This window comes from Pseudophryne corroboree, chromosome 6, assembly GCF_028390025.1.
Source record: "Pseudophryne corroboree isolate aPseCor3 chromosome 6, aPseCor3.hap2, whole genome shotgun sequence".
Taxonomy (NCBI): Eukaryota; Metazoa; Chordata; class Amphibia; order Anura; family Myobatrachidae; genus Pseudophryne; species Pseudophryne corroboree.
Genome location: NC_086449.1, coordinates 65407803 through 65422837, shown reverse-complemented (window position 1 = coordinate 65422837; position 15035 = coordinate 65407803). Strand labels below are relative to the sequence as shown.

General features: G+C 38.6%; 1 protein-coding gene across 1 annotated transcript; it reads left to right on the top strand.

The window, feature by feature from the left end:
• Nucleotides 1-1195: 1195 nt before the first annotated feature.
• Nucleotides 1196-14268, top strand: LOC134934278 (zinc finger protein 84-like). The gene is made up of 4 exons (XM_063929746.1): nucleotides 1196-1929; nucleotides 10994-11004; nucleotides 12442-12445; nucleotides 13560-14268. The coding sequence occupies exons 1-4, from the start codon at nucleotides 1196-1198 to the stop codon at nucleotides 14266-14268; spliced, it is 1458 nt and encodes a 485-aa protein (XP_063785816.1).
• Nucleotides 14269-15035: the final 767 nt, after the last annotated feature.

Here is a 15035-nt window from a genome sequence, read left to right as displayed (position 1 = left end):
TGAGGAGAAGATCTGGGTGCTTCTGGGTTGTTGGTAATTAATATGTGCATACTTTTACTTATCACCAAGATCTTCCCCTCATTCAACAATGACTCCCCACTTAACTTATTCCCAAAAAAAACACCCCAGCAGCACCCAATCACTCAACCCACATTCACCATCATCCCCCAGTCCAGAACCTCCCCTCATTATTTACTAATGCCAACACCCCCGCAGTGCTCAGACCATCTTTCTGGCCTTTTATTCACTACCAACACATGAGCAGCCCCACACTCATCCTCTTATTCACTACCATCAGCCCAGAAGTGGACACCTTCTTCATTCACTATCATTGCCCCAGAAATACACAGACACCCCCCTCATACACTACAACACCTACAGACACTCTACACCTTCTGCCCTATGCACCACCTGTTGCTGAGCAGGGATCCGGCCTTCTAGCTGCAGTGTGCTGCCCCATGCTCACTGTTCTCACCTCCAGATCAGAGGAAGCAGGGCCCACCTTGTGAGTAAGAGCAATGGAGGGATGGTAAGCAGATAGAGGACGTAGGGTGGAACATGCAATGTATTATGTGCACGGGGGTTAACCACTTTCCACAGTAGGAGACTATGGAAAGTGGTTCACTTGGCCGGTAAAACAGGCCGACAGATGGCGTCTGCCAGTGAAGATGTGGGAGCACGCATCAGCACTCACTGCTCATCATCCGGCCATACACACTAGGAGGTTTGTAGCTCAAACTCACCAAGTGTGCATGGGCCTTAAGTATTGGCATCTGCAGAAGGAATGTAGAGGTCTCTGTGCTGCACATGTAACTGGAATTGGGGACATAGCAATTAGACACATTACAAATATTTTAAAAGAATGGTAAAAGACTGGATCAAATTTCTCAGTGTACATAAATATAATGTTATATAATATAATGTCTTGTTTCTTACACAATATAACATTATTACTGTACAAACAGATTTATAACAGTAATATTTATGCTTATAAACGTGATCTTTTTCTTGCAGGACAAATAAGGAGCAAGATTCCCTCTAAGAATATAAGAAGATATAATGGAAAGGGACATTGTTCTCTGATCAAGCCAACTACAGACATAATATCTTTTGAAACCTCTTAAGGATTCTCAAAAACATTATTTTTTTCTGTAAAGGAGAAACCTTATAAAGCTTTTATCTAATCTAATACATTATGAGTCTGACTAGAGAGAAACCACATCAGTGCTCTGAGTGTGACAAAAGCTTTACATATAAATCACTTCTTCTCACACATCAGAGGCGTCACACAGGAGAGAGACCATATAAATGCTCTGAATGCAGCAAGTGTTTTACCCAAAGTTCACATCTTGTTATACATCAGAGGAGTCACACAGGAGAGAAACCATATAAATGCTCTGAATGCAGCAAAGGTTTTTCCCTGAAGTTAAATCTTGATACCCATCAGAGGTGTCACACAGGAGAGAATCCATTTAAATGCTCTGAATGCAGCAAAGGTTTTTCTGTGAAGTATAATCTTGTTATACATCAGAGGAGTCACACAGGAGAGAAGCCATACAAATGCTCTGAATGCAGGAAGTGTTTTTACCGAAAGTCACATCTCGTTACACACCAGAGGAGTCACACAGGAGAGAATCCATATAAATGCTCTGAATGCAGCAAATGTTTTACCCAAAAGTCACTTCTTGTTATACATCAGAGGAGTCACACAGGAGAGAAGCCATTTAAATGCCCTGAATGCAGCAAATGTTTTACCCAAAAGTCACTTCTTGTCATAAATCAGAGGAGTCACACAGGAGAGAAACCATATAAATGCTCTGAATGCAGCAAATGTTTTACCCAAAAGTCCCCTCTTGTTATACACCAGAGGAGTCACACAGGAGAGAAACCATATAAATGCTCTGAATGCAGCAAATGTTTTACCCAAAAGTCAGTTCTTGTTATACATCAGAGGAGTCACACAGGAGAGAAACAATTTTAATGTTCTGAATGCAGATAGTGTTTATGTAGCAAGGAAGGACTTGTTATACATTAGAGGAGCCACACAGGAGAGAGACCATTTCAATGTTCTGAATGCAGCATTGCCCCATTTCATTGCTCTGAAAGATCACATCTTGTTAGCCATCAGGAGTCGCACATTAGAGGAACTATATAAATGTTGTGAATGGAGCAAGCTTTTAACTAGAAAGATATCACTTATTAATCACATGGTGAGTCACTCTGAGGGCCTGACTGTAAGATATGTTTGATAAGTATGTTATCTTGTATCACTTCAATATAGTTACAAGTGAGGACATTCTTATTTTCTGAATGTCACAAGTGTTTTATATATAAATCAATGTTGTTAAAGACTAGAGAAGAGAATCATCTATAGTTGTACCTCTGCACGAGAATAATGTAATAAACAATATTCATGGTAAAACTCCCCAAAATTACTGAAATGATGATTTTTGTATTTGTAATTATAATTCTTACACTCTCATCACATAAGGAGCGCTACTACTGACACCTTATACATTAGTATATAAATAGAGCTGAGAGGAGTTTCTCGGTGCAGTGCACTGGCTTAAAACATATTTTTGTTATTTTAACATAAGTAAGATTATCCATATTATACAATACCATCAAACAATTAGAACAATTAGAACATAAAATGAAGTAACTAAAGTAATAAATAGGGTATAAAAACATTTAAAAAAAAACCAACGTATCTGGTGTAAGTGTTGATGGTGCATCTGATAGTGCCACTGATCTCTGTAATATACAGATGTTCTGCCCATGCAGGTGCTGGGACTAGTAGAGGAAAGAGATCTCTATCCAGTAGAGAGTTTCAGCAGCTCCTCTCAGTTTCTTTCTATAGGATCACTTCAATTACCTGCAAATTTCTCATGTCCACAAGTAAGTGTGACTGTATGTGACAGTTACAGTACAGCTGGACTCATGGATGTGTCCATATACACAGGGGCATATAGCCAGAACTTTGTGAACCCAATAGCAACATTTTGAAGGGGCCACTGTCCCAATCCTTGTATAGAGACACCTCTCCATAGCAGGTGTTAATTTTATGCCCCATAGAAGACCCCTACTTCATTTCCTGAGCCATAGTAGTGCCCCAGTTCATGTCATGTCACATTGTAGAGCTTCCAGTATATATTATGCAACTCAGGACCCCAATCCACATTATGGGGTTGATCATATTACCTATGAAGTGTGTGATGTGCCATTGTCGCAGTGTTGAAACGCCAGCAATGGCACCTGATCTCACACCCTTCGTGTGCTGAATTTGCACCAAAGTGCTCGGAGACCTATGGGGCAGTGAGCAGTTTTGTGCAAATTCAGGCTGCCATAAAGTGCGGCCACTGCCACAATGATTCTCACCCACAATATCATCACAGCTAATAGGATTGAGCCCTATGACTACAGTGTTCCCAGTTCATACTATGTTACATTACAGTGTCTTATGCCACACTATAGTGCCTCCAATTCATTTTGTGACACATTACAGTGTCCCAGTTCATAGTATATAACATTATAATTTCATCCATTTATGTTATACAATAAGGTCCAGGGACATAATTACATATATAATTGGATATATTGCAGATCCCAAGGCAAAAGTTGTAAGGGCTCTTGTATACCACTCAATGGGCAACAATGTATGTATCTCATGTAAATATGACAGGGAAAGTGAGCTCCTTAAGCTCTTGGCCCCATAGCAGCTGCACTCCCTACACCTATGGTAACTACACCCTTGCACATACACCTATAATAAAATTGCATCAAATAGCACCATTTATTGTGCCACAGACTTTGCTACTTGGAAGAACACTAATCCTAACATCCTAGTACAATATTTACCAATATGTGTTGTATGAGTATAGTTTAGGAGTAAATGTATTAACAATCCTGGTTGGACCATGTTTGCTCAAATTCAAACCACTTGGATTTGCTGGAACATGTGTTTTCCTGCAATCATGTGTGATGATGGCATATGGATTCATGTTTTTGAAGCAGTGTTTTCTGTTTCTCTGGCCAAACACTCCAGTGCATTGATGACTGCACTCTATCCCATGTTTGCAAATTACAACTGAACATGGAAGCTGCTTCCTATCATGTTTTAATTGGTTAAAACTGTCACATGTGGTAGTGTGATGCCTAAGACATATAAATGCGCCCCAAACTTAAAGGACCTTGGTGGTTTATTCTGAAGAGTATAGAAAGAAAAAAGGGGAGGGGGGACTGGCCTCTTTTTCTAAGCTTATAAGGAGATGCTAACATGCTAAGGCTTCTAGTACTATGCAGGAGAAATAAATATGCTGATTGCAAACTACATGGAGTATAAGGGAAGTTTTTAGCACATATTTTTGCACATATGTGTGCCCATGCACCGCAACCAGGTGACTTCATTAGATGGGTCCCTAACATGTCTTACACTATCACATAATAATTAATTCTTACCTTCAAATAGAGCCCTTATTAATGTGTGATCAGCAATGTAGGAACCTGTGCTAATTAAAATACTTCAGGATAAATGGAACGGGTGCCAATATCAGAGGGAAGGTACTTAATTTCAACAGTATGAAGCAGCGGTACATAACTGTTCCCAACCCTCTGGTGTTCTATAATGTCTGTGTACACGTACAACAAACTATATTGACCCCCGTTGATTTCAGCGCATGGTTTTAAAACTTGGTTTTAGGCTGTAAATCCAGTATCCTTGTCAGTTTATTGCCTGCCGTGAGCTAGCACAATGGATTGCTGTCGAATGATACAACGCGCTCAAGTGGATAATGTCATAGTCCTAATCCACCCTCCAGTTTATGTTGTGCGATTTTTGCATTTATTACGTCCAGTAGCGTATTGATTAATTCATTTAAAAAAAATGGGTTCAGTGCACACGTTCGTGACAATCACTGTCGGGCCATCCCACTTTGTTATTTGCATCATTCAATTGTGTATATCCAAAGTATTCCAACTGTGCGGTACTGTATTTCTGTAAGAGCAACTTCCAGTCACCGGTTAGGTCTATCGCCTTTGACAGTTTTGTTGTGTAGTTAGAAATCTTATTTTGTGGAAATGTGTCTGCTGAAGTATTACTCTGCAAGATTATGTGGATGCTTTTTCATCCATAGTTCGCATTGTTTAGAGAACATTGTGCTTTATATATCTTTTATCTCTGTTGCTGAAACCCAACTGCAAAATTTTGAGGGGTACTCGCGCCACTTGACTAACGCATATTTCCGACATCTGATCAACTAATTTTTTTCAGTTTTTTTATACTTATTAAATTCTATTATTGTGTTTTTTGATGATTTGAAGCTATTCAGGCTTAAAACTGATGTTAATATCTTTGCCGTAGAGATCCACGAATGTATAAAGTGGCTTAAGACCTTTAGTGTACATGCTGCGTATTACAAATATTTCCTCAGAAAAATTCTGTTCATATCCTTTCTGAAATCTATCCTTATATTTGTAAATGCATACATGTTCACCAATGGCTAAACCTGGCAGGGGTTTTCTTACTTCTATAGTAATCACCGTTCATTGTCTTTAATTGAAAATTCTTAAAGCGTTAGAAGGGCACACTTCGTGCAGCATACACGTAATGGTTTTATGGTACATCATTATTGCTCATGAAATGTTGTATTTTTCTAACACTTTTTTAGGACCTTGTTTAGAAACTCTTCACAGTGAATTTTTAGTAATTTCTTTGGCATTGCATTCTTTTGGAATATATTTTCAAAGGCATTAGCAACTGCTGTAGCTTTCATGACTGTTAGACTGACAGCCCACACTCTCTTACTAAATATGTCAATAATGGTTAATATATATTTAAAACTATCATTGTACTTCACAAGGTCTATGAGCAAGACCAGATTGCACTGCCATTGCTGATATATAGCCAATACACAAATTGCGTTCCTTTTATAGGTTTATCACGCTGGCTTATGCAGTGTATATGCATCTTGATCAAGAAGCCAATTTTTATCATTCCAAATCTTTTAAAATTGACTTTATTAGCCTTATAATATTTGTAAAAACCGCAGAAACTCCAAGGCATTACAGCCATGTAATATGCCCTTTTCATACTCTGCTTTTTTCGGTTAGTAATAACAAGCTCAAGGTACTAAATAATCAGTTTATGATGTATTCCCTTAGAATGTAAGCTCTCACGAGTAGGGCCCTCTTCCCTCATGTGCTTATACTTTTCTTACTTTAATAATCCTCAACTGCCCAGATCCCACAGTTTTTTGACCACCTGGAACTTATCTCTATGTTTACTGGTGTAGTTATGCTTAGTTGCCCTGTACTTGTCCTATATTGTATTCAACTGTAAGTCACTGTTTTTCTATTTTTTATGTGCATTTGTACTCTGTAATCGGGGGCTGCGGAACCCTTGTGGCGCCATATAAATAAAGGATAATAATAATAATAATAATAATAAAATATTCTCACACAAATGTATCAAAATGTTATATCAAAATCAGAAATTCATTTGATATCAATATGATATCAAATTGGTATCAAGGGGATGGGGCACCTGTCAAAATATGTTTGATGGAATCTGGATGAGTTCTACTATACTCACAAACTAACTTATTAATAGCACCTTACATCACTGTCCAAATACATCATAATGAGTTTAAACAGCAGATACACCTCACCATCAACTGATCAAAGAAGAATTAATCAGATATTTATGGTATTAAAATATATATATATATATATAGTGCAATCAGGCTCGGCACTCCTTGCTGGGGATGAATACTTGCTGTGGTGCCTTCTGTGGATGTTTGGTATCCATAATGTAGAATGCAAAGCAGCGGCACTCAACAGACTGATGAATGAAAGATGAAGCCTTTATTACGACCCTACGCCGTTTCGGGGTGATCCCCCGTCTTCAGGGACCCTATATATTAGGGTGGTCCATGTTTGGCATTTTTTCAAATATATCTTTCCACCTTATATTGAAGTACATGAAAAAGAATCCTTATATGCATAATTTGACTTTAATTCTATAATATTTACAGGTGTCACATTGAAAAGAGCAATTACATTGTACCATACATGAAAATATAAGAACACACGTACAGCTCAGTACCCAATCTACCAATTGTATTTAAACCAATAATAACTACATTTGTTAAAAAAAAAACATTGATCCTTGATCACAGTTACAACCTGCAGAATATACAGTGTTTGGTTTTCTTTCCTTGCTATAATGTTTTTGAATGTCTGCATAAGAGCAACACCTCTTTCAGCAATGTCATTTACAACCCCCAGGTTTAGAACAACAGATTTAGCTGCCTCGTAATCTTCTCTATCCTCCCATTCCTGTGTATCAACTTCTAAAAACTTGGTTGGCAAGTTGAGGATTTCAAAGAACTAAAGGGTTGAGTGGGTAACATAATCTTCTACTGTCTGCTGAAAAACCAAAGAGTTGATAACTTTCCAAATTGATTTGCTTCAGAGGGTTTTCTGTTCCTTCCTTATGTAAGGATTTGAGCATCTCCCTTTTGACTGGCAAGCTTGTTTCAGCATCAAAAATGGAGAGGAAAACCAAAGTCTCACTAAGGTACCATTGGTGATGAGAAAAAGCCTTGACTACTGCCTTGGATATCTGTTTGTCTTCATATTCCTCTAACTTATTCTTTAGACAAAGGTCGCTTCTTAGGGCAGCAGCTGCTAACTGTGTAAGAAACCAGAACTGGACATAAATTGTGTACTACTGACACCTTATACAATAGTATATAAATAGAGCTGAGAGGAGTTTCTCAGAGCAGTGCACTGGCTTAAATCATATTTTTGTTATTTTAACAAAAGTAAGATTATCCATATTAAACAATAACATCAAACAATTAAAACAATTAGAACATAAAATGAAGTAACTAAAGTAATAAATAGGGTATAAAAACATAAAAAAGAACAATGTATCTGGTGTAAGTGTTGATGGTGCATCTGATAGTGCCACTGATCTCTGTAATATACAGATGTTCTGCCCATGCAGGTGCTGGGACTAGTAGAGGAAAGAGATCTCTATCCAGTAGAGAGTTCCAGCAGCTCCTCTCAGTTTCTTTCTATAGGATCACTTCAATTACCTGCAAATTTCTCATGTCCACAAGTAAGTGTGACTGTATGTGCCAGTTACAGTACAGCTGGACTCATGGATGTGTCCATATATACAGGGGCACAGCCAGAACTTTGTGAACCCAATAGCAACATTTTGAAGGGGCCACTGTCCCAATGCTTGTAGATAGACACCTCTCCACAGCAGGTGTTAATTTTATGCCCCATAGAAGACCCCTACTTAATTTCTTGAGCCATAGTAGTGGACTAGTACATGTCATGTCACATTGTAGGGCTGACACTATATTATGCAACTCAGGACCCCCAATCCACATTATGGGGTTAGAAACATAGAAACATAGAATTTGTCGGCAGATAAGAACCACTTGGCCCATCTATTCTGCCCCTTATTTTTATTTTTTTTTATTATTTTTTATCACTAACCTTATTTGATCCTTATTTCTTTGTAAGGATATCCTTATGTCTATCCCATGCATGTTTAAATTGCACTACTGTCTAAGCCTCTACCACCTCTGATGGGAGGCTATTCCACTTGTCCACTACCCTTTCTGTGAAATAATTTTTCCGCAAATTTCCCCTGAACCTCCCCCCCTCCAGTCTCAGTGCATGTCCTCGTGTCCTATTGCTTCTCTTTATTTGGAGAATGTTTCACTCCTGGACTTTGTTAAAACCCTTCATATATTTGAAAGTTTCTATCATGTCCCCCCTTTCCCTTCTCTGCTCCAAACTATACATATTGAGATTTCTTAGTCTTTCTGGGTATGTTTGTGATGTAGGCCATGCACCATTTTAGTTGCCCTTCTTTGTACAGTTTCTAATGTATTAATATCCTTTTGAAGATATGGCCTCCAGAACTGAATACAGTATTCTAGATGAGGCCGTACCAATGACCTATACAGTTGCATTATTACTTTTTTCTTTCTGCTGCTGATTCCTCTCCCAATGCAGCCAAGCATCTGACTAGCCTTCCTCATTGCCTTGTTACATTGCTTACCTGCTTTTAAGTTATCTGAAATAGTGACTCCTAGATCCTGGACAGTCTGTGGTGGATGGAGCGAGACATGATGTTCCAGATGTGCTCAATTGGATTCAGGTTTGGGGAACGGGTGGGCCAGTTCATAGCATCAATGCCTTTGTCTTGCAGGAACTGCTGACAAACTCCAGCCATGTGAGGTCTAGCATTGTCTTGTATTAGGAGGAACCCAGGGTGAACCGCACCAGCATACGGTCTCACAAGGGGTCTGAAGATCTCATATTCTTACCTAATGGCAGTCAGGCTACCTCTGGCGAGCACATGGAGGGCTGTGCGGCCCCCCAAAGAAATGCCAGCCCACTCCATTACTGACCCACTGCCAAACTGGCCATGCTGGAGGAAGTTGCAGGCAGCAGAACGTTCTCCTAGGCGTCTCCAGACTCTGTCACGTCTGTCACATTTGCTCAGTGAGAACCTGCTTTCATCTGTGAAGAGCACAGGGCGCCAGTGGCAAATTCGCCAATCTGGGTGTTCTCTGGCAAATGCCAAACGTCCTGCACGGTGTTGGGCTGTAAGCACAAACCCCACCTGTGGACGTCGGACCCTCTTACCACCCACATGGAGTCTGTTTCTGATTGTTTGAGTAGACACATGCACATTTGATTAACTCTGCACAGTGTTGTGACTCCGCCCAGCGTTAGCAAATGAGGCACAAATTCACAGATCTGGGCTATTATATAGAAGATATATATATATATATATATATATATACTCCTCGTTACAGTCCGGCACTCTCTCTCCTCCTGGGAATTTGCTCCGGTGCCCTCCTCATGGAGTGCTTCTCCAAATACATGTGCAGAAAGGAGGCGGCACTCAGAGTCTTGAGTATCAAGTGAAAAACCGACCCGTGTTTATTTCAACGTTTCGGGGGACGAACCCCCGTCTTCAGGCGAAGACGGGGGTTCGTCCCCCGAAACGTTGAAATAAACACGGGTCGGTTTTTCACTTGATACTCAAGACTCTGAGTGCCGCCTCCTTTCTGCACATATATATATATATATATATATATATATATAGTCAAACCTAATTAAGTGTGATATCTAGGGATGGCACATTGGGTTTCACTTAAAGAGGCATTGCACTTATCTGGTTTCTCACTTATCAATGTTCAAGAAGTGTTTGTCTCACTTATAGAGGTTCTCACTTATGCAGGTTCAAACAGTACTTGTTTAACTTATAGAAGTGCCTAAATGCTAAGTAAATATATGTACATTATGTACATGCATGATTTCTGTGTGGTTTCTGACATCATTGATTGGAAATAGAAACTTGTCTAAATGTGTACTAATCCCAGTTACAGAGGTTCTATAGGCAGTTGTCTCATGTATATATATATATATATATATATATATATATATATATATTTACATACACAGTATATATGTTTTTATATATATATATATATATATATAATATGTTATAATATACAGTATATATTCTGTTAATATGTTATAATTTACCAGTGAATCATTGTGAAGTTCCTGCTGCCATGTAGAACAGGTCTCTCTGCTGTTACTCTGCCTGGACAATAGGTGACTCCCAAACAAAAGATCCCTTTGGTGACATAACAGGAGGCCAGAGGCTGCTGTGATATAATTAGAATGCAAGGTGTTACCCCTGACAGGGTGTAATTAGCATTTCCCATTGTAGTAAGTGACTTTAGGAATATTTAAACCTCATTTACAAGACAAGGAGCTGGGCACGAGAAGCTGATGTGCTGAATGACTATATACTAATGTTATGTGACCCTAATTTACATGTCACCTCTCAGTGTAAGAATTCCTTCTGGTCATCCTGGGAACTACTGGGGAGAGATGGGGGAGGAGTTACTATAAATAGGCTGTATCAGGTCACTGATAGCTGATGGAGGAGCTGCTGGATGAGTTACTGGTTGGAGAGCTGGAAGGATGGAGCAGTAAGAGAGAGACAGAGGAAGAATCTCCAGAGTAAGGTAATTGTACTATAGGTTAGTATATTTTTATATGTATACAACATTTATAGATATTATATTGTAGATATTGTCTTGTTATAAATACTTAAAAAGGTTTACCTTAGCAATCGTTATATAGTTAGTATAGCAATAAAAATTGTTTATATTTTAAAAGGATATACAGGTTGAGTATCCCATATCCAAAATGCTTGGGACCAGAAGTATTTTGGATATCAGATTTTTCCGTATATTGGAATAATTGCATACCATAATGAGATATCATGACAATGGGACCCAAATCTAAGCACAGAATGCATTTATGTTTCCTATACACCTTATACACACAGCCTGAAGGTCATTTAATACAATATTTGTAATAAATGTATATTAAACAAAGTTTGGGTACATTGAGCCATCAGAAAACAAAGGTTTCACTATCTCAGTCTCAGTAAAAGAATTCTGTATTTGGGAATAATCCGTATTTCAGAAAATGTGGATATGTGATGCTCAATCTGTAATACTATAAGCTTTATTTTTTATTTTATGCATTATTTATTAATATTGTTTTGCAAAAACAACCCCACAAAAAAAATGAAATATAAGATTTACATTACATAATCTACATCAGGCATTCCCAACCACGGTCCTCAAGGCACACTAACAGTGCATGTTTTAGTGATATCCAGGCTTCAGCACAGGTGACATAATTAGTAGCTCAGTTATTTTGATTCAACCATCTGTGCTGCAGCCTGGATATCACTAAAACCTGCACTGTTGGTGTGCCTTGAGGACCGTGGTTGGGAATGCCTGATCTACATGTTTCTATGAGTCACAGTGTAGTTAGATATTCATGAAGCATTATACAAATGAATGTAAGCTCATACTAAATGTGTAAATACATTGATGGACATTTATAGTGTGTATCCTAAAACCTGCAGAAACAATCTAGTTGTCCCATAATCTTATAAACAAACAATTTGCTGAGCAATTACTAAAATTTAGGCCCAAATTATTGGATCATTTATGTGACAGCTATACATTGTTTATCAGTCATGTATCATGTGTGTAATATAGCTGTATATACTCTGTCAATCAACCTGTGTGTTACACAGAAATTCCCTTTTTACCCATTTAAAATCAGGTATTTCATGTAACAATAATCACTTCTAGCTGCAGTGTGCTGCCCCATGCTCACTGTTCTCACCTGCAGATCAGAGGAAGCAGGGCCCACCTTGTGAGTAAGAGCAATGGAGGGATGATAAGCAGATAGAGGACGTAGGGTGGAACATGCAATGTATTATGTGCACCCGACACTTAGTAGATTGCAGCACTGCAGATCCTCTCCACACTGCAGAGGGGGCTCTGCAACTACTATGGCAGAAACAGGAAGGGAAATGCAGGAGGTTACCCTATTCAGGGCAGGCATCTGGAGGTAACCTCCTCTATTGTCTTCAGTAGTTACCCCACTTTTACTGTCATATGATCACATTTTCCCCATTATAATGGTGTGTGCAGAGAAAATGGCGGCATCCTGGAGCATCAGCTGACAGTAGGTGTGACAGGATCAGTAGCATGTGCTACCCACCTATGGTCAGTGCAGGAGGTCAGTAATGTATAATCTGCACATTCTGAGGTGAGAGTATGAGGATTATACAATCATTATGGAAACATTTAGAGATCACGTCTTAAGGTGCATACACACTGGGAGTTTTTGCCCAGTGTGTATGCTCAATGTTGATGTGAACATCGCTGGCAGGAAACTTGTTCTGTGCAGACACACTGAGCGATTTTTACCTGGCCCAGCGATGTTCATGGGGGTTAACCACTTTCCACAGTAGGAGACTATGGAAAGTGGTTCACTTGGCCGGTAAAACAGACAGATGGACGGCTTCTGCCAATGAAGATGTGGGAGCACGCATCAGCACTCACTGCTCATCACCCATTCTTACACACTAGGAGGTTTGTAGCTCAAACTCACCAAGTGTGTATGGGCCTTAAGTATTGGCATCTGCAGAAGGAATGTAGAGGTCTCTGTGCTGCACATGTAACTGGAATTGGGGACATAGCAATTAGACACATTACAAATATTTTAAAAGAATGGTAAAAGACTGGATCAAATTTCTCAGTGTACATAAATATAATGTTATATAATATAATGTCTTGTTTCTTACACAATATAACATTATTACTGTACAAACAGATTTATAACAGTAATATTTATGCTTATAAATGTGATTCTTTTTCTTGCAGGACAAATAAGGAGCAAGATTCCCTCTAAGAATATAAGAAGATATAATGGAAAGGGACATTGTTCTCTGATCAAGCCAACTACAGACATAATATCTTTTGAAACCTCTTAAGGATTCTCAAAAACATTATTTTTTTCTGTAAAGGAGAAACCTTATAAAGCTTTTATCTAATCTAATACATTATGAGTCTGACTAGAGAGAAACCACATCAGTGCTCTGAGTGTGACAAAAGCTTTACATATAAATCACTTCTTCTCACACATCAGAGGCGTCACACAGGAGAGAGACCATATAAATGCTCTGAATGCAGCAAGTGTTTTACCCAAAGTTCACATCTTGTTATACATCAGAGGAGTCACACAGGAGAGAAACCATATAAATGCTCTGAATGCAGCAAAGGTTTTTCCCTGAAGTTAAATCTTGATAACCATCTGAGGTGTCACACAGGAGAGAATCCATTTAAATGCTCTGAATGCAGCAAAGGTTTTTCTGTGAAGTATAATCTTGTTATACATCAGAGGAGTCACACAGGAGAGAAACCATACAAATGCTCTGAATGCAGGAAGTGTTTTTACCGAAAGTCACATCTCGTTACACACCAGAGGAGTCACACAGGAGAGAATCCATATAAATGCTCTGAATGCAGCAAATGTTTTACCCAAAAGTCACTTCTTGTTATACATCAGAGGAGTCACACAGGAGAGAAGCCATTTAAATGCCCTGAATGCAGCAAATGTTTTACCCAAAAGTCACTTCTTGTCATACATCAGAGGAGTCACACAGGAGAGAAACCATATAAATGCTCTGAATGCAGCAAATGTTTTACCCAAAAGTCCCCTCTTGTTATACACCAGAGGAGTCACACAGGAGAGAAACCATATAAATGCTCTGAATGCAGCAAATGTTTTACCCAAAAGTCAGTTCTTGTTATACATCAGAGGAGTCACACAGGAGAGAAACAATTTTAATGTTCTGAATGCAGATAGTGTTTATGTAGCAAGGAAGGACTTGTTATACATTAGAGGAGCCACACAGGAGAGAGACCATTTCAATGTTCTGAATGCAGCATTGCCCCATTTCATTGCTCTGAAAGATCACATCTTGTTAGCCATCAGGAGTCGCACATTAGAGGAACTATATAAATGTTGTGAATGGAGCAAGTTTTTAACTAGAAAGATATCACTTATTAATCACATGGTGAGTCACTCTGAGGGCCTGACTGTAAGATATGTTTGATAAGTATGTTATCTTGTATCACTTCAATATAGTTACAAGTGAGGACATTCTTATTTTCTGAATGTCACAAGTGTTTTATATATAAATCAATGTTGTTAAAGACTAGAGAAGAGAATCATCTATAGTTGTACCTCTGCACGAGAATAATGTAATAAACAATATTCATGGTAAAACTCCCCAAAATTACTGAAATGATGATTTTTGTATTTGTAATTATAATTCTTACACTCTCATCACATAAGGAGCGCTACTACTGACACCTTATACATTAGTATATAAATAGAGCTGAGAGGAGTTTCTCGGTGCAGTGCACTGCCTTAAAACATATTTTTGTTATTTTAACATAAGTAAGATTATCCATATCAGGGACGTGCAGTCAGGGGAGGCAGGGGAGGCAGTGCCTCCCCTGTCATCAATGATTGAAATAATACGAAGAAGATACTTATGGCACATATTTTGTGCTATAATTATCATCTTTATATTATGTAATTCATTTTAA

Coding starts and splice junctions, on each gene's coding strand:
- LOC134934278 (XM_063929746.1), top strand. CDS start 1,196: ATGAGTCTGACTAGAGAGAAACCACATCAGTGCTCTGAGTGTGACAAA.